At 43.6% G+C, this 19714-nt stretch overlaps 1 protein-coding gene across 3 annotated transcripts; it reads left to right on the top strand.

Annotated features, from left to right (window-relative positions):
- Nucleotides 1–217: 217 nt before the first annotated feature.
- On the top strand, nucleotides 218–8383 carry ZBTB42 (zinc finger and BTB domain containing 42). 3 transcript variants are annotated; one of them, XR_015299945.1, is made up of 3 exons: nucleotides 218–407; nucleotides 2467–4381; nucleotides 4427–8383. XR_015299945.1 is itself a non-coding variant. In XM_086937902.1 (2 exons), the coding sequence occupies exons 1-2, from the start codon at nucleotides 335–337 to the stop codon at nucleotides 3840–3842; spliced, it is 1449 nt and encodes a 482-aa protein (XP_086794028.1). In that variant the 5' UTR covers nucleotides 218–334; the 3' UTR covers nucleotides 3843–8383. The 3 variants fall into 3 exon arrangements, 2 of the variants coding, with proteins under 2 accessions (XP_086794028.1, XP_086794030.1); XM_086937902.1 differs by having other exon boundaries at nucleotides 2467–8383; XM_086937904.1 differs by lacking the exon at nucleotides 218–407 and adding an exon at nucleotides 1298–1395 and having other exon boundaries at nucleotides 2467–8383.
- Nucleotides 8384–19714: the final 11331 nt, after the last annotated feature.

The following is a 19714-nucleotide window of genomic DNA, read 5'->3' as shown; positions in this document are numbered from 1 at the left end:
TCAGCAGGTCTTCTACAGCGCCCCTAAACTCACAACTTTTTAAAGCCCGTGACAAGTCCGCGGAAACTCCTCTGTGGCAGGTGCACGGCGGGTGACCCCTGCCTGGGCCGCCGCTGCACACAGGCGCGCTGAGGAGCGGAGAGGTGAAGGAGGAGGGAGGGGTGAGCACTCCTGATGAGGGAGAGGAGGAGGAGGAGGAGGGGGCGAAGCATCGCGAGACCGGACTCGTTAACAACCTGCTCCACAACACAGACCGCTGCTGCTAGGCGGCCAGTAACAGACGGCAACCCTGCAGACAGCGGAGGGCTCCGGCCGCAGCCACATCTGGGAGCCCATGAAGGAGCAGCCGCGCTCCCCCGGCGGGTGCGAGCCCTCCTGGGCCCCTCGGGCACATTCGCCCTCAACTTGTAAGTACCTCGCTTCACCCTGTTCCCTGCGCTGAGCCGGAACTCCCTTTCCCATTATTTCCTGAAAGAGACAAGTTTCTGTTGCTTTAACTCCGTGTTGCTTTGCCAGCCATTTCACCCCCTTCCCAAGCGCAAAACAAAAGGAGCATGTCAGCGCGTAGAGAGCAGCTGCAAACATCGTATGCTATCACTTCTTGGACTTTTTTATCCGGAACTTTTGGGAAATTATGCATTACTTTTTTACTACCATTTTACTTACTGCCTTACTTTTTTTTTTTTTAAAGAAAGTATATGCGGTAATTCTATTCATCACACATTTAAAACCCGGGCATAGTTAGTTCTCATTTAAATTCATAGTGCATAACATGCCCGGAGTTTTGGAAATACGAGTACGCGAGCAGTTCTTTATTTCCCTAAACTTTAGAACAGCGAGAAAAGAGAAAATCTACCTCGCGCTGGAGAGTTGGGAACTCACGCGCCGGTGTAATCTGCTTGAGATCTTAATCTTCAGGTAGCCCCAAAATGACCACTGTAAGGTCTGCACATGCCCCTCCTTAAATTCTCCCTTTTGATATGTATGAGCATGTCATGTTTTCAGTAGCACTGTTTAAAGTGTATGTATGTGTGTGTGTGGGGGGGGGGGGGGGGATGCGTTCGGCTGATGGCTATAAATGGGGCTGCTGGAACTTTAAAAAAGGCAGCAAGCTGTGGTCGGCTGGTAGCTCGATTTGGATGAACATATGGCATTAAAAGGGAGCACAGCTGGAGGTAGCATTTCCATCGCAGTGAAATAAGAGCAGCTGACTCTCCAGCTTGCAGTGTAATTAGCAAACCGAGCACTGCCTGCCTCTCCCTCACCCCCCTCGCGCTCTCCCTCACTCACACACTTGCTATTCTTCCCTCCCTGTTCACATCTCCAGAGTCCAGGCTCCGGCCACCCCGAGTCTGCCCGGGGGTTATTCCAGGAGCACGCACAGCCTCTGGGGAGGTAAGCTCCGGGGAACAATGCACCTGCTGTGGGGCAGCTGTGTCGCAGTCAGCTGCCTTCGGCCATGCTAACTTTTTTTCAGGGCTTTAACAGCAAACACGTCTCGGCTCAGAAGTAGGGAAAATTTGAATACATGTTTACCTAGTGCGGAATTATGATTATTTTTAAGGAAAACTTGCTGCGTCTCCACACTGGTGCTTAAAAACCGTGAGAGCCCCCGCCCCCCCCTCTTTCGCAGGCGAGCTGGCGTGCATTCTCTGAGGAAGTTGTGGGACTGGCTGCGTGTTGCTGCTTTATTCATCTCCATGGTGCCCTGGTGTCTGCATGTGTACAATGGTTAATCTGTGCCGGGTTAATACAGATGTCAGGGCGCATTTAGCGCCCGCTCGCAAACGTGAATACGGTTTGTTTGTCAAATGATTTTATTTTTTAAGGGCAAGGGGAAGTTTAGTTTGTACCAGCGACTTAGGAATGCGATCCAATTGTTTTAAGTTAAACTTTTTGTTCCGTTGTATTTTTTTTATTTGAATAATGAGACTTGTTATTTGTGGCTAATGAAACCCTAACAATAAAATTTGAAGAGAATGTTTTTGATCAAATTTGTAGCGAAGTGGGTAATTAATTTGAGCGTTTATATAACATTGTATGAGGCGTTAGATGTAATACGAATTTACTTTTTACTTTGGAAATGTTGAGGGAGGAGTGGCCCAAGACAGTAAACAATTTTAAACATAGTGTTTGGCTGCCAGCGGTTTCCATAACTACTTCGTCACTCCTGTGTGTGTGTGTGTGTGTGTGTTTGTTTTTATCTTTAAGAAGAGCGTAATTAACAAAGCTTTTTGAAGTGTCCCCCTTCCTTAGACAGTTCTGTTGACTCAAAAATCTAGTTTTTCCTGTTCCCGGCAGGTGTCGAGCGATGGCAGGGCTCATTAACAATTACAAACGGCGGCACAATGTGAAACTGTAAACCTTATTGGTGCATACTTGGAAAAAGTTGTTTCTTGTTCCTCGTTGCCGGGGCTGCGGTTAGTAGTGTGCTTCTAATGTGTCGTGTTTTGTGTTTTTTTTCAGGGTATGAGGAAGGGATGGAGTTCCCGGAGCACGGCCGTCGCCTGCTACAGTGCCTGAGCCAGCAGCGGCTGCAGGGCTTCCTATGCGACTGCACCGTGCTGGTGGGCGAAGCCCGCTTCAGGGCGCACCGGGCCGTGCTGGCCTCCTGCAGCATGTACTTCCACCTCTTCTACCGCGAGCAGCCGGGCACCGCCGCCCGGGACACGGTGCACCTCAACAGCGACATCGTCACGGCCGCCGCCTTCGGCCTACTGCTGCAGTTCATGTACGAGGGCCGCCTGGAGCTGGGGCGGCTGCCGGCCGAAGACGTGCTGGCCGCCGCCAGCTACCTGCACATGTACGACGTGGTGAAGGTGTGCAAGGGTCGCATGAAGGACAGGGAGGGCCGCTTAGGCGCCGACTCTCCATACACTGCGAGGCACGAGGGGGACCCTGGGGACAGGAAAAAGGCCAGCGTTGTCCCAGTGTACCCTGAGAAGGTCAGCTGGACCTCTGAGCCGGGGGATGTGAGAGCTGTGTCCCCAGAGGTGGCATCAGGCCCGGAAACAGCTGGAAGGATAAAGGGTAGCGAGGTCTGCCAGGAAAGACAGTTGAGCGAGGGGCCACCAGGGCAGACTCTGGTCTCTGAGGTGGACTGTGTTCTGGATTTGTCTTTCAAGCCTGTGTCAGAGAGGGATCTCTTTAACCCCTCCAGGGGCCATGGACAGCTGGCGTCTGATGCACACCACCCGGCCGCCGAGCCACTTGTGAAAAATGAACGGGACATGATGACAGATGACGAGGAAGGTGGGGTCAGGAGCCCAGAGGTTCAACACTTGGGGACCAATGCCAGCAGCCTGATAACCGGTCTGGGGCACATGTTCGCGGGGAACGGACTCCCTCATGTGAGGGAAGAGGACCTGGATCATGACAGACAGGACAGTGAAGACGACCTCGACTGCTCAGACATCTCTTCTGCTGTGTTGGTACCCCCAGGGCACATATGTGTCTGCCCCCTGTGCAGCAAGGTCTTCCCAAGCCCACATATCCTCCAGCTGCACTTGAGCTCCCACTTTAGGGACAGGGATGGCACAAGGCCCAAACTGTCCCCCGACGGTGCCGTGCCCACCTGCACCATCTGCGGAAAGACCTTCTCTTGCATGTACACTCTGAAGAGGCATGAGCGGACTCACTCAGGGGAGAAGCCCTACACATGCGTGCAGTGTGGAAAGAGCTTCCAGTATTCTCACAACCTCAGCCGACATGCTGTGGTGCACACGCGGGAGAAGCCTCATGGCTGTAAGTGGTGCGAGAGGCGCTTCACGCAGTCTGGGGACCTGTATAGGCACATCCGCAAGTTCCACTGTGGCCTGGTCAAATCCCTTGCGATGGAATAATGATCGTTACTTCATGTTTCAAAAAGGCAATATCTGATTGTATATTGTTTCTGATATTCAGAGTTCAAAGTATAATTACAATATCTCCACAATTGTAAACTATCCCTGTTCTGTTAAAAAAAATGTACATCGGCACTTACTTCCAGTGGACTGGAGCAATGGATGTGTGTAGTTTCAGACTTCCGCAGGTGTGTTGTTATTATGGTTAATCTGATATCTGTAGATGTTGCATGCCATCTAGATTTCTCTGGGGGCAGTTTGATTTCCTTAATACCATTCTACATAGCTGAAAGGTTGTGACTAACTCAGGTGTGACACTATAAGGTACGCCTGGCTTCTTAGTTCCTGTCTCATTTTATTCTGGTACTAGTAGCACTGTATTTATAATGTTAAAATTATATATGAGTAACAGAACTACAAAATGATGCGAGCTAAAATGCCAGGACTGACTGAATTGCTTTCACCTGGTGTAAAACAATTCAAACCTCTGTGGTGGCTGTGTTGTCCAACTAATGCAAATTTAGTCAAAGATTTCCCTGGTGACTGTACTGTACTTGCAGTCCTGTAGTGAAAGATGTCCCCAGTGACTGTACAGTACTTGCAATCCTCCTCCATGTAATTCTGTATTCACAACAAATGAAGTGCATATGGTTAAAGGCATTGAATAAGTCTCTGGGTGATAGCCTTGAGTCTTTGGCTAGCGCTGAGAAGAAGGGTAGTCCCTCCGCATGATGGCGTAGAGTTACAGGAGATAAAAAATAAACAGCTGGATGTTGAGTACAGCGAGTAGCCTTTGGTAGCTGAACAACAAGAATTGGTATCATAGTATCCACATACTTGAGTTGACCAGTTGTAGAGGAGCGTTAAAAATATAAAGTGGGAGGTAGAGGTACCGTTTGACATATACTTTGTGGTAGACCTTCAACATCTATTTGACTTCGAGTTAAGTTCCTGAATGATTACTGGTCCCAGTTTTACACTATTGAGTCTCATATGTGCAGTACTTCTGAAGTTTGACTTACAGCACCCTACACAATGCTAATGACCATGTGTGTCATTAGGGGAGCACAACAGCTAGATTTTTGGCACACAAACGGAATATTTGAAATCCTTATTGAAATTTGCCTAAACCGCAGTGGTAACAGTGCCTCTCCCGGAGCTTTATTCAGTGAGATAGATTGTTTCTTTCTGGTGTTTTCTGGAAACTTGCAGTGAACCCCGGAATGCAGTAAACCAGGTGTTCTGCTCAGATTACGCAACACCCCAAATGAGGTTAGACTTCTACAGTTGTCAGATTTTCACGGTAATGTATGCGTAATCGATCAGGCTGAAGCAAAGCTGTGCTAAAATGTTTGCACAAAATGTGATCATATTTAGTTTGTCCCCTGTCACAAGCAATTTTAAGATAGTTCCTAAAAAAGGCAGTTTATATTTAATTGGATTATGACTCTAATAGTTTAAGAACTGCAGTCATGCAGGGCATTTAAGTTAGTTGTTTTACATCGCTAGTAGCAGTTGAATGGTGGCACATATGTGAGTTGCCCTAAAGTATAATTTATTTGCCGTTTAACTTCTTGTTCTTTTAAAAATGATGTTGAGCATCTGGGTGTGGCTTGGTGATGTTTCTGATGAATGCTGCTGTAAATGCTAGTGTCTGAGCAAATCCACAGCTCAAACTATTCTCATTTAGTCTTTAAACACTTCCTGTGTAGTGTATTCAAAAGTCTGGTAAGGGCTTTGCTATGAAAGCCATTTGTAGTGCGGTGGGGGTGAAACAAATACAAAAAGAATGAGTTGTTAAGGAGTTACTTTATGTTTCACTAGAGGGAAAGTTAGATTCGCTATCATTTTTCACAATTCAAAAGGATGTGCACTGCATTGTTTTACCATCAACAGGAAGCTAACCTGTTTCAGTGGATATATGCTTATAGATTTTTTTCTATGAATATCTTTATTCTAAAGCTGTGGCTCAAAATTAATAAGATACTCCAGTTTTGTGGGTATTTTACTTAATATAAATGACTAAGGACAAAATGGAGACGCGTTGATTACGTATAATTATTTTTTTTCATTTTGTATTTCCTAATTATTTGTGTTAACCTTTGTCACTTAGGCCTCTTTTCTGGAAAAAGTGCTAAACTTCTGGAGAATCTATCCAATCATTCACACTAGATATGAAGTCAATAACTTCTTATTTTTTTAAATTAACTTTTGACCAGTATCCAACACTTGGTGTGTGTTGGTTGTTTTTCAGTTAACTCTGTCAAATCATGCATTTGCAAAAATAAGTTATTTCCTGATGCATTTGTATTATGTTGCATTTGTTACACTGTTTGGAATAGTAAACATATATTGACTGCGCCTGTGTTCTAATAGGCTGTTATGCAGAAGAAACATTTCTGGGTGTTAGGTTTTCAGTGCTGTGACTTGTGGCTTGCATATTGCTGAATACTCCGCTAGACTCCTAGATTCACAAGTTGGTTTCACATATTCAGCGATGTAAATGTTACTCTTCAACTCAAGGAGAAACTTGCCACTGCATAGATCAAATCATCGATATGCTGTCCTTCTGCCTTTAGAACTACCCTTAGGAAGAGGAAGTTTAAAACTTCTCGTAAATGTGATCATACTACTTTGACCGGAGCATCCATTGAGATGAGTTCCCAGTGAACGAATGTTCTAAAATGTATATTTATTCATTAAATGAATCCAAGACACCCTATTTCTAGATGTTCTAGGGTTTCAAAGAGAGGAAACCATCTGTATTTGCCCATACATTGTATTAAAGAAGCACTACTACTATGACAGTATATTTGAATATTTACAATTGCAGTATGCATAGGGTATTTATCGTTTATGGAACTTTTTCCTTCAGAAGCCATTCAACTTAACTTTTTGGGTAAAACAAAATGCCTTTAATTAGATTTGCCTGCTTTTTCCTTCGAATGTATGTGTAATGTAAAAAGAACAACTTTGTACAATTTTTATTTATAGAGTATTGCAGTCTAAGTTTCTTTATATGAGTACAGTACTAAGATGGGGCTGGTATATTCAAATGGTACAGTTTTCATTGAATTTCACATTTGCCTTTTTATGTATTTGTACTGTTCTACCTACTGAATATTAATATTATTTTTTTGCAGTGATTTAAAAAAAAATAGCACTGAGGTCAAAATCTACTAAACTTAAGTTATTTTTATTTTTCCTGATGACACTTGATAAATTATTTATTAGATTTTGTATTTGAAGTCACATAATTGTTTCTGGATCCTCTCTCATGACGTTAATTTACACTTGAATTCAAATCTCAGAAAATGTGCATTGACCTTTCTTAAAATAAAGGCTAATACTTTTTTTTCATAAGTATTTAATTTTTTTTCTGTTTATATTTCTTAACTTTATTGACACTCCTTTGACTTTGTTTTGCTCCTTTCCTAAATGTACATGTTCCCTGAGATAGCTTCTTCAAACCATAAGCTAAATGAGTATCGTAATTTGTACTTCTTTTCTCTTGGCAAGTGTAATATAAGCACTCATTTTCGTTCTCTGCAGTAATTTGGAGCCAAATTCATAAGGCTTTTCCTGTAGGTGCATCTTGCTTCTTGGAAGTCAGGAGTAAGTCGCCACAATGTCCCAATTACAGAACACGCATATTTATTCAAGCCCTTGAACAACAGCAAAGATCATCTTCTATTCCACGCTAATGCTATGCTAATCTTTTATAGGACTGTCAATATTCATTTATTTAGTTCGTTGTTACTTTAGGATTTTAAGAGTAAAGATTTTTGCACTTAGTTTGGCAGTTGCACAGTTCTCTTTGATTTCATAAACCTGTGCTAATGTTGTTAGTGAACTTTCAACCGCTGCCAGTTGATTACTGTCCCATATGTACATGATGCTATTTTTTGTACTTCCTGTTGCTCGGGGAAGGAACAATAATGGGCTGGTCTTGTCTCGCACTACCTGCTTTCTTCTGAGCTGCGCTTGCACGATCCTGTCAAAAGTATTGCAGAAGTGCTAATAAGTGCCAGTATTCCTTTTGAAATGAAAGAAGAGGCAACACCTTCCCACTTAAAGCACTGATAAGTTCAAAATAAAATGAAGCATAGTGCTGCTGTTAGCTATTAACACTGGATTCAAGTTTTCTGCAAAGCAATACTGTGAAGCTATTGTAAATCTTTAGAAATAATCCTTAACCGTGAGGTAATTCAGATGAAGTATGTATGTTTGAAGACCCATTTGTGGGAGAGTTTTATAATATACAAAATGTAGATCAGTTTGAATGATATATATTTTATGAAAAGAAAATCCTATCACTGTTTTATAGTGAATTATTTTTCTGGGGTGTTAGTATTCTGGTGTTTTAGTCTAGATATGACAATCACGTAATCTGAGTGATGAAAATGTTCTTAAATTCTTACAAGTTTTTGTGGCGTTCTGTTTGTGACGTGTGCTATTAAACTGTGATAATTGTAGCTAGCACTGTTATCTTTATAAAATGTTACAAAATTAAATAAAATTTGTTTTGACGTTTTTGGCAATTCTTGTATTTTGAGAGTTCCTTTCACAGCCTGTGACCAATTGCTGCTTGATAAGTTTCAAAATTAAAGCTTTCTGCTTATTAGTAGGACACCAAACAATGGGAGTTGGTAGAATGCACTTTGCCAGCCTCTCCATCGATAAGCATCCATGTCTGAACTGAAGGGTACATTTTCAGCTACTAATGGGACAGTGTGTTAAGTGAGGCAAACATGAAAAGGCTTTTACTGTCCTTCTTAGTATGCAACAGACTGCCCACCAATGCAAATTGGTAGTGGGACTAACTACTTCTTTAAATGGGTCACTATGTAGCTAATGCCATATTTTGTTTATTGGAACGTATATAAGAAGTTATCATTTGTCGAATTGTGAAAAGGTTGAACTACTCTGTTGGATTTTGGAACTTTTTGTTGACTCAAAAAGGAGTTACATTGTTCTTATGGTTGGTAGCAATCATTTGCTGTTCAAAGCCATCTTCGCCACAGGACCATCTTAATTTCTCTAAGGTGATCTCCCATCACTCTGATGTCTTCCCTGGATAGGACATGCTGTCCCCATCTTTAACTAGACTGTAGTGACTATGCAATTCTTTACGTCCCCTTCAGCGGACCATAGCCAAAACACTAGATAGTACAGAGAAATTTCTGTGAGGAAAAGTAGACTGCAGCTGTTCTCAAGCCAACTTCAAAAGTAAGCCCTCACCTTCTCGACCTTACAGTGAAAAATTTGCAGAAAAAAAGAGTTTTGTGTGTAGGAGTTCCCTATAAACCCAATTTGCTACCAACCTCATATCCATAACACTGTTGCTTGCTTTTGTGTTTGAAACCAGTTCATAGTGTAATACATTTAGGTGGATAATGTCAACAATAAATCCTTTTTAGGTCTTGGCTAGAAGCGCGTTCTCGCCGAGAACTATAGTCGTCGGCTCAGCTGACAAAGGGAGACCAGAGCTGGCCACGCGTACAGCATTGTCAATGGGAGAGGGAGAGACGAGAGCTGGCCACACGCTCATGGGATTTGGTCGCGCGCGTGAGTCAGTCTCCCTTTTAGTCTCAGAGCTGCCGATTTGCACGCTCACGGCAACAGCGTCTCTGCCGCGCGCCGATGACTGCTCTCTTCCTGGCCGGCTTCACGGAAGGCAGCATCACGTGATCCGCGTTCACCACCAACGGCAGCAGCTGCAGAATCGCCATGTCGATGCACTACAGAGCAGTAGAAAGATGCGTGCAACTTACTTCTTTGCGTGCCAGTTGCTGAGATTACTACACAATAATGCTATGTTTACATGGCAACCCTCGTCGCCATTTAAACGGTGGGCAGAACATTGTGCAGAACTCCCTGCCCTTCCAGCGATTCCCTGAACAGGTTTACAGCATTAAATGCAATGCCCGCAGTGTCAACTGTCCTACGTGCCGGGCTGCGTCTCGAGGCCGATGCCAGCCCTGGGTGTTCAGGGGCACACGGTGCGCTCTTTCAGGCATTGAGATGTTCTTTCCTGCTGCAGCTGCTGTCGTCCTGCTCCACCGCGTCCACCTCCAGGGTCTGCATCCGGCTGGTACCTCCAGGGACCGTCTAACGCCTCCCTGGGCTCCAGGCTGAGTCCTGGCTGCCCGGGTAGGCACCGCCCGCTCCGCCTTCTCTACAGACTCACGGGAGCCACAGTAAGAGGCACGGGCAGAGCTGGCCGGTTCCTCTCTTGGACGCGGTCCGCAAGTGTTGGGCCGACATGACAGAGGGCGGCAGCAGCAGCACGCGGACATGTGTCAGGCTGCCCCTAGCGCTACCAGTGCTTAACAAGCACTACATGGGCAGAGCTAGACAGCGCAGAGGGCAGCAGCGCCGGTTCTCCCACTGCGGGACATGCACAACATGGGCAGAGGTGGGCTGGACAGGCAAAGGGAGGGGCGATGAAGACGGTAAATTCACCCGAGGCCAAGCCAGGGAGGTCCAGCACGGCTGTGAGAGCTGAGCCCGCCAATAATCTTCATCTGAATACTCCTGCAGTTGCTCTCATCAACCTCTCTGTCCCAGTCATAACTAAATAAGGCATACCTGCCTCAGAGAGAACCGTACCATGCCATGGGACATTAAGCCCACTTTTTAAGAGGTTTAGACAGGGAGTTAAGTGGGACGAAAAAACGGGGGTCTCTCAAAGGGGTGTGGCTGATGTCATTAGGGGCGTGGCAAGAGTATGTAAGGTTAAAATGATGCAAATTAATGATGGTACTTTTAATGATAAATCTCTTATTTTGATGCTATTGCGAAAGTGGGTTACAGTTGGCTGGACCTTGAGTACTTCTGTGCCATCTCTTATTTGGCTGGCATCTCTTCTTCCACTGCTTGCTTTCAAGCACTACTTTTTAGGTTGAGCCTAGGCAGTGCATGCTTTGTGAGGCATGCTGTATTGAAGTAGGGACCTGAAGCTCCATCCACATTTTTAATTGGCTTGTCATTATCCACTGTAAACTGTGGCTTTTCATTGGTCAAACGGCTTAGTAGTGCCTCCTTAGTACTACCTTGTTTTACCTGTCGCCTGCCTAAGATCAGGAAGCATGCATACCAAACCGGCACCTCCTCACCACTTCTTGTCAGCCAATAGCAACCCCCATGCCCAGCATACATAGAGAACTACACTGCTATGGCACAGCACTACCAACTGCTAGCCTTCCTGCCCCTACACTGTTACCCCGCGGTGCAGCCACAGGACAGTTCCTACATTGCCCTCTGTCTGCCCCGCAACGCGTTCATGCCATGGAGGTTTTCCCACAGCCGGGTGCAGTTAATAAGTACAGGGACCCAAAGATATGTGCCATCGCGAAATAAGAACGGACGTGGTACAGGTAGGCTTTTTTTAAAATTATTATTTTTTTTTCACTTTTATGTAGCGCAAACTTTACCCGCAGGTATCAGAGCGCTTGAAATCAGCATGCTTCTAACAAGCAAGACTAGTACTCTATATTACTGGCAACTTTGCTTAGCATAAGCAACAGCTAACCATTCACAAACAATGTTTATATACCAATTGCAAATAAAAAAAATAAAATTAATGCAAAGCATTGTCATCAACAATGCCAGTAACTCAAACTTTAATGCTGCGAGACCTATTGCATTGTAAATGCTTGTTGTTTTTGTAATGGGAGGTAGTTGTTTTAGAATTAAGTATGCCTGATTTATTTTCTTGAGTTGGTAATACCTCGTCTTGTTTAGGATGATTGTTTATAATCAGCCTTCAGACAAAACAATCTTTAAAGTTCAAAAAAAGTTCGTTCTTTATTAGTTCTAGAAGCTGGAGAAGGCACAACTTGAGAAAATAAGCAAAGTAACTCGTTTTCATAACAATAGAAGGCAGATAAAAATAAGAGCTCTTGTAATGCAATTTTTTTTGTTGCACAATAATATTTCAAATGAAGCTGTAGCAATTTTGTTGTAAAAAGTCGAGACCTTTTCAAGTATATTTTTAGCTGGCTTGCTCCATGAATGCCAAGCGTCATATTTGGGGTCCTGTGCTTTCATTTAACAGAGCAGTGCATTCTGGATTTGTAATCTTAGTTTTCCTCAGTTGGCTAATGCATGTGTTAATAATTTGTGCAGGGTAAAGTCCAGGATTGGATGTTCAGTATTTGACATGTGTAGAGCAACCAGGTAAACATTGTGTCATATGCAAGTATTAAGAAAATTAAGGTACTCCATTTCAGTCCCCAATAGAGTCCATATTAAGAGGCCATGGCATGAGGAGGAATTTTCACCTATCATATGTGCTTTTTCACTGTATCTATTTTGTGGGGCTTTGTGCGCCAGGCTCCCTGGTTTATCATGGTAGATGTCCAACAGGGATCAGGTCCTGATTCTTAATTAGGCCATCATTTCTTACAGTTTGTTCCTCCTTATTTATACATCCTCTCCTGCTCTGCTACAGCCTATTTTCCTTTTCGACTTCCTAGGTTCCCACGATTTGCCTAGGGTGGGCTACCAGTTTGTGCTTTCCTCTATTGTACCCCCTGTCCACTCCTCTCATATCTAGTGGTTTGAGCTGGGCTAAAACTATCATTAAGTGCTACTACACACGCAACCAACATATGATAACTGATATCTCCGTATTTGTGACTGGATGTCAGGTGCTATATGTGGGAGACTTTCGGTGTGACTGCTAGAATATGCAGATTAGTTGCTGTCTGCATATTGGCATGTGTGTCAGTGTATGTTTATATTGTGCATATTTGTTACTGTCGTCATGTCACTCATGTCATCACAGTTATTGTTTCCAGGCCTAATTTATTGCTATAAGACAAATTGCCATAATTATTGCAATGGAAGCAAACGCACACTGCAACAACCAGGATGCATAAGGATATCTCGTGAAAACACAGGAGGACTGGAAACTGTCTCCAGGATGACAAGGGGTGCATGCACTAAACAAAAGTTAAATCAATTGCCTTTGTAAACAATTGCCCAACTTGGTGTAAATATCATGGCCCGTTATATTGAGTGGGCTGTTGTCTCCTTAGAACAGTAAGTAGATCTTGATTGCAGTTTCTGAAAGAGTTACCCAACTCTTATTTACCCCACCCCCTAACATGATCAGCCAAGCATCAATTTTCTGTTTCCACCTTTGGTTTTCATTGTGTGCTAACTATAAACGTTTAGGCTTCAGCCTATTCTTTTTGGTCCCTGAAACCCCGTTCATTTTGCATCGGTCTGTACAGTAGAACTATGCAGACGCCGTCCATCTGGGTGAGCAGACCGTGTTTGGAAGGCCCTGCCCTCTGGGTGAGCAGACAGTGTTTGAAAGACCCATAATAGTGGTTTCCACATTACTTCAACTCATACATTTATGCCCTTCACAATGCTAATCACGTTTTCAAGTGTAATAATTGCTCACAATCTATGATACAATTGGGCTAGGGATGGTGAATTGTTTTGCTTTAAAATTTAAATGCTGTGTTGGTTTTCGCGGCCTTCTAAATATTGCTTTGTGGCATACAAGTCTTGATTCGACATGCCCATCTATCCTTCCTGTCTGAGGCATAAGGTTCATGGTTTTGGGTTTTTGAGGTAATGGGTATCCCGAAATCTATATATGATCTGTGCTACCCTTTCCCACAATTGCTTCACTTTGAAGCAGTCCCACCAGATATGTAGTGCATTTCTTTCCCTCCATACTCCTTTCTTGCCCTCCATACTCCTTTCTTGCCCTCCACACTCCTTTCTTGCCCTCCACATGCTCCAACAATCCTAACTGGTTTTTAGGCAGATGTAATGACGGTATATTTGGGTACATGATATTCTAGTGTATCACCCTATTTTCACATTTAAAATACTGCTCTGACTGTCATATATCTATTGCCCTGTAGCTTGCTCCCATTTTATATATAAATACGTCTTAAATTCGTGCCCTTTCAGGTTTAGTGTGCTGTATACGTTTTCTAAAATAGAGGAGAGAACCCTGATAGTTCCCAAGTTTTAGGTGGAGAGCAGCTCCTTTTTTAACAGAACACTGTTCAACACGAATCCAAACCTGCTCATCTCAAAATTTCTTTTTTTCTACCAACGTTTTTAAGAATAGGATTAGCACAGTGTCATCCAGGCCGAGCTAGAAAGTTACAAAGCCTTTTTCCATTTGCACAGCAAAAGCTATAACCATAAGATTAGCAATTGCCATCCACACCGAGCTGTAAAATGACAAAATCCTTATCGATTCCAGGCACAGTATTACAGTTTGGATTGGTAAAATACCATCCACACACACAGAGGAGATAACTTTTTCGAGCCCACCAGTTCTAAAATTAGAATTTTAAATGGTGTTTTACATCTCGTGGCTGTTTGCATACATTTTGAGTGTAGACCCAAAGTCTAAGGTAGGCATAGCGTAATCCTTTTCATATAGGACGAATCCAGTTTTACGTTGTATAGTGGACATAAACGGATCCCACATCTTTCGAACCCTGCTCTGTCCATTTCTGAAAAAGGTCTTCTGTCAGAGCTTAGGGAGAATATTGAAGTTAATTGGTGTGTGCGGAGGACAAAAAGTTATAAGCCCATCGTTATAGCCACTATGTTTTGACCGGTGTGCTCAAGTGCGCCTTCAATTGTCACTGCTCCTTGTCTAGCCATAGGAAGACCCGGAGGTGTCTACCTGTCATTGCATCGTCCACATGGACCCAAATCATATTTGCATCTTGTCTGGATCATTCAGCTGCCATCTTGAATTTGGAGGCAGTCATGATGCATATGAAGGGTTGGAAAGGTCATCCCTCCCTACTGTCTTGACTGTTGAAGTAGATGTAATAGAAGTCTGGGGCTGGCATAAGTCCTAATGAATGCAGACATCATTTGTTTTTATTTGCTCATAAAATAAATTATTAATCTGTAGTAAAAATGCCTGAAAAAGAAAGAGGAGTGTTGGTAATGCATTCAATTTCACTACGTTTATTCTTTCAGATGGTGAGATGTACAGTGAGTTCCTGGATTAAATTAACCCTGAAGAAATCGGAGATATTTTATGCACACATTTGCCCATCCAAAATGATAATCTTTTTCTATGGTTTTCACCAAATCTGGGAAAAGGGACAGGTTTAGGGGTTTCTCTGTTTATCTTTTACCCTGCCTCAAATTCTCTCAGCTGGTTTATTGTATCCGAAATTGTGGCCTCAAGGGCGAACAAAGTGAGGAGGACACCGTCCACCTATATCCTTATCTTATTGTGCTACAAATTGGATACCATCATTAAATGGGGGTCCTTGATCTAACTGCATCCATTCAATGTTCGGTACAAATATCAGAGGGGACGTGGGCAAACCTGCCTAGTTCTCCTGTTCAACCGAAATGTTTGCAGGAGTCGACCATTAAGTGCAGTTCTAGCTCTAGGAATTAAGAAAGTAGTCATGACTGACTATTTTTATGTATATGCACCTGTTCCTCATCCGTTCCAGGACTGTCCTTAGGAAGAACCAATCCATCTGATTAAATGCTTTCTCTTCATATAATGAAATAGACAGCACTGGTGTATGTTTCTTGATCGCCTCCCTAAATATTATCGTGTAATTGTCTGGCCCCCTCCAATCCAATTTGGTCGGTGTACATGATCGGAGGTCAGATTTTATTCAATCAGCCCGTGCTCGCCCTCTGGTAACTTGGCACAGAGTAGTCAGGCTTAACATAAGAGGCAATGTGTAAATCAGTTGTGCATACGTGGATACAGTGACACAGAGAAAACACCACAAAAAGACTCCACAATGGGGTATTAAAATAGTATCTCTTACTCTTTAAAACAAACTAAAACAATAGGAATCCAATTAAAGCATCTGAAGGTGAGAATACTTCAATAATATACAATGCTCTAAGAGCCCTTGCGCTTTCAGTAGGTTCTTTATGGTTACGCTGGGAAAATGACAGTGATCCATGCCGTGGATTGGAAACAGACTTTTTCCCAGGGTCAGCGCGAAGTAATGCTTTCAAAAGTATTACCGCTAAAATGCAAAGTCAAGTTTTTGGGAGATTGATCTACTTGCTCCGTTTGGGGCCGCCTGCAAGAGCACTGGTGGGCGGCCGGGACCTTATAAGTCCTGGAGTGCACAGTCAGGCTCGGACTGGCCATAGCGGGCACCGGGCAATCCCCCGGTGCGCCGCATGATTGGGGGCCAGTTTTGGACCCCTGGGGGCCGTTTTTGTTACAGAGCCGTTTTTGCAACATAGTTGTGGGTAGAGGGGGCGGCCGAGCACTTTGCCAGGGCCGGTTGTGGTTCCCAGTCCGGCCCTGTGCACAGTACCTTTGTCGGGAGATTGCAGCGGTGCCATCGGCCTCTGGATCGAGACCCATATTGCTAGTGGCTCTCCTTACTGGATACAATGCGGTGATTCAAGTCACAGAGGGCAGACACCCGACTTTCCTTGATGAGTGCAGAGTGCACTGGGTCGCACTGGACTGCCTTCAGTCGCAGCAGCTTCAACAAAGTCGACATACAGGATGGTCTGTGTTCGAGCAGACCGACTTGGCGGTTCTTAATCAATTCACTGCGCTAATGTGTATAGAAACCCAAAAGCAGCTGCCAACACACTGCAAAGGCCCAGGACTGTTTAAGGGCAAGTCAAGCAGAGCCAGACTCTGGATTGGCAGAGCCTGGCAGCTGTCGTTTGTAAAAATAAAATCTTTGTTGGCCCTGATATTTCCTGAATGGGGGCAAGCCAACAGCAGGTAGCAAAGTGGTAGTCCCTCCTGTAGAATAATACATTCAAGCACTTGCACTTGATCAAATGTGCACAATTCACAAAACAAATGTTTACTATTTTTTCATAGTAAGTTATATTTGAATGTAGTTTTACCACTTCAATTCATACATAACAATAGAATATCAAATAAATATTTGATTCAATATATATGTTACAGCAAACAAATCATGGATGGAATGCTGACAATGCAAACATTCTCCCCCAGTCAAAAGATCTGGGTTAAATCCATGGTGAGCAAAAAAAGTATGGATTTAGGCCCATATCTCTGTACTGAGGTGAATGTATGGCATTGTTCTGCTTTCTGTCCATCAATTTTTCTTTTTCCATTTGTCACTCCGAAAGGGACGGGTATGCCCAGACGTGGGTCCCGTGCTCTCCATACCACTGGAGTTAAGCTATCCTGGCTGATGAGGGCTGAAAACCTGAAACCGGTCCTAGGATGCTTGTTTCCTGTTCAGGGAGGATCTGACCTGGCAGTTCGGGCTGGACAGTTCCTATTGGGTGCAGGGTCAAGACTAATTTGCATATGGCTGGGTCCAAACTGGAATGGCATGGTGAGCAAAAAAACAATGGATTTAGGCCCAGATTTCTGTACTGGGGTGAATGTATGACATTGTTCTGCATTCTGTCGATCAATTGTTCTTTTTTCAGTATATACATTATTAATAACGTTACAGTTTTCACCTGACGAAGGGACACATGTCCCGAAATGCATTTGGCATGAAAGAAAAGAAGATATGCATGGTTAAAGACAGGATTTAAACAGGTTTGTATAGTAATGTGATTAAGTATAACCTGCAGATGTGTCAACATATATATCTAAGCAAATATTTATGTGATATTCTAATGTTATGTATGAATTGAAGTGGTAAAACTACATTCAAATATAACTTATTTTGAAAAAATATTAAACATTTGTTTTGTGAATTGTGCACATTGGATCAAGTACTTGAATGTATGATTTTGATGACCTTGATGCATGTTCAACATCATGCCTCCCAGTGTAGCACACAAAAGTCTAAAGGATTATTATTATTATTATTAATATTTATTCAGCGCAAAACAGATCATCCACAAGATGATCTCTCGGTGCCACAATAACAGGCAGAGCAGAAGCGGAGACAACTAGTTAGTGATTGAATAGCCAGGTTTCAAGACGTTTTTTAAACTGCATGAGGTTGGTGCCAGCGCAAATGTGGTCTGGCAGTTTGTTCCAATGGCAGGGAGCCAGATACGAGAACGAGCGTACGCCCATTCTGGTTTTATCGAGCCTCATAGAGCACAGCAACCGCTGGCTGCTAGATCTCAATTGACGGGAAGGAATATACGGTTTTAGCTTCTTTTTTTAGGTAGCCTGGCCCATTCCCCTGTAGTGTTTTAAAGACCAGACACATAAGCTTAAACACTGTTCGTTTCCTAATGGGCTGCCAGTGGAGGAGCCGCAGGAGGGGTTTGGGAGGTGCTTGAGACGGCTGATTAAGGGCTAGGGGAGCAGCTGTGTTTTGCACTACCTGCAGCCTTGAGGGTAGATCTTCCCTTATCCCTACCAGTAGGGAATTTCCTTAGTCTAGTCTACTTACTAGTAGTGCCTGAATAATAGATTTTCTTGCTGAGAGAGGGATCCATGGGAATACTTTCCTGAGCATTCGCATCAGGCCAAAGCATGTGCCCGAGACGCTTTTCACATGTTTTTCAGGACACAGAGGTTTTTCACCGATTATTTTGGAGTAGGGGGTTCACCCAGCTTAAAAGGCCACCAATCAGTAGACCAGAACTTTGCCTTTCCGAATAGCAAAATCCCGGTTTTGTTTGTGTTAAGCTATAGAAAATTCTCAGTTATCCACGCTGCCATTTTTAACATGCAGTTTTTAAATTTTTCTCTGGACGTAGCGTAATCTGTGTCAATGGTGTTTGTCAATTGTGTGTCGTCCGCATACAAGATGAAATCAAAGCCACAATATCTAATAATGGTGGCCAGGGAGGACACAGATGTTGAATACGGTGGGTCTTAAAATGGATCCCTGGGGGACCCCTTTGTCTACAGCCGTGGTTTGAGATGTGTTCTGTCTGCGAGGAAGCTTTCAAACCATTTTCGCGCCATTCCGCTGACACCTATCTCTCGTAACCTTTGCACTAGGATTCGATGAGAGATGGTGTCAAACGCTGTTGACAGGTCGAGGCGAATCAACATGGTTGGTGTCCCCTTATCTAAGGCCAGCTTAGTTATATCTGTTACTTCCGTTAGGACGGATTCAGTACTATATGACGCACGAAAGCTAGACTGGGAAGGGTCAAGTGAGTTATTCGATTCTAGAAATTCAGTAAACTGCTTATTAACTGATGCTCTCATAATTTTAGAAACAAACAAAGTGATATGGGTCTATAGTTCTGAAAGTCCTGTGGATCGGCTATGGTTTTAGGTATTAGGTTTAAATAAGGAGTGCTCCACATAATTTCTTTTGTTTATAGTCCCTCCTGTAGCACAGCTCCTCTTGGCAGAGTCTCCTTAGGACCCCAAAGTGAACTAGTAAGGGGGGTCATAAACCAAATGTATCTTTGAAGTGGAGGTGAATACAAAGCAAGGCATTTGTGGTGCACTAGGCTCCTTTCAGCCCAGCCCTCTCTGCCAGCCATTCTGTGGGGTGTAAATCAGTGTTGTCGGTGTGAGGACAGGACACTGCCTATTCAGGTGTATGCATCAGCTCCTCCCTTCCTTCTTGCCCAGGACGGCCCATCAGTATACAGATGAATGTAGAGGCAGGTGAGTGCCTGGCATTTGCGGCTATCTGTAGGGAGCGCACAAAATGTAACTGTTACCATACCCCATACCTGTATTGGAGACAGATCGAAAGGCACACAAAGAGCTAATAGTAGTGAAATGCCCACTTTCTAAACTAGTAATATCCGATCCAATTTTACCATTAAAGAGGATTTGTCATTACCAATCCAATGATATAAAACAGCTACTCCTCCGCAAACAGGAATTACACTTTAAAAAAGGATATTTAAGGACGTATCAATGTTAACCTATAAGAGCAGCAGGTCTCACAGTAGTGAAAACGAACTTGGGTGGTTGTCACTACCAGGGCATATCAAACAAAAAGGTA

This window comes from Lissotriton vulgaris, chromosome 9 (genome assembly GCF_964263255.1).
Source record: "Lissotriton vulgaris chromosome 9, aLisVul1.2, whole genome shotgun sequence".
NCBI lineage: Eukaryota > Metazoa > Chordata > Amphibia > Caudata > Salamandridae > Lissotriton > Lissotriton vulgaris.
The sequence above is the reverse complement of the archived record's forward strand: the minus strand, read 5'-3'. Positions and strand labels throughout refer to the sequence as shown.

Excerpts from the sequence above, each read along its gene's own strand:
- ZBTB42 (XM_086937902.1), top strand. The coding sequence starts at position 335 with ATGAAGGAGCAGCCGCGCTCCCCCGGCGGGTGCGAGCCCTCCTGGGCC. Across the intron at positions 408-2,466 it reads GGCACATTCGCCCTCAACTT|GGTATGAGGAAGGGATGGAG; the intron begins GTAAGTACCTCG and ends GTTTTTTTTCAG.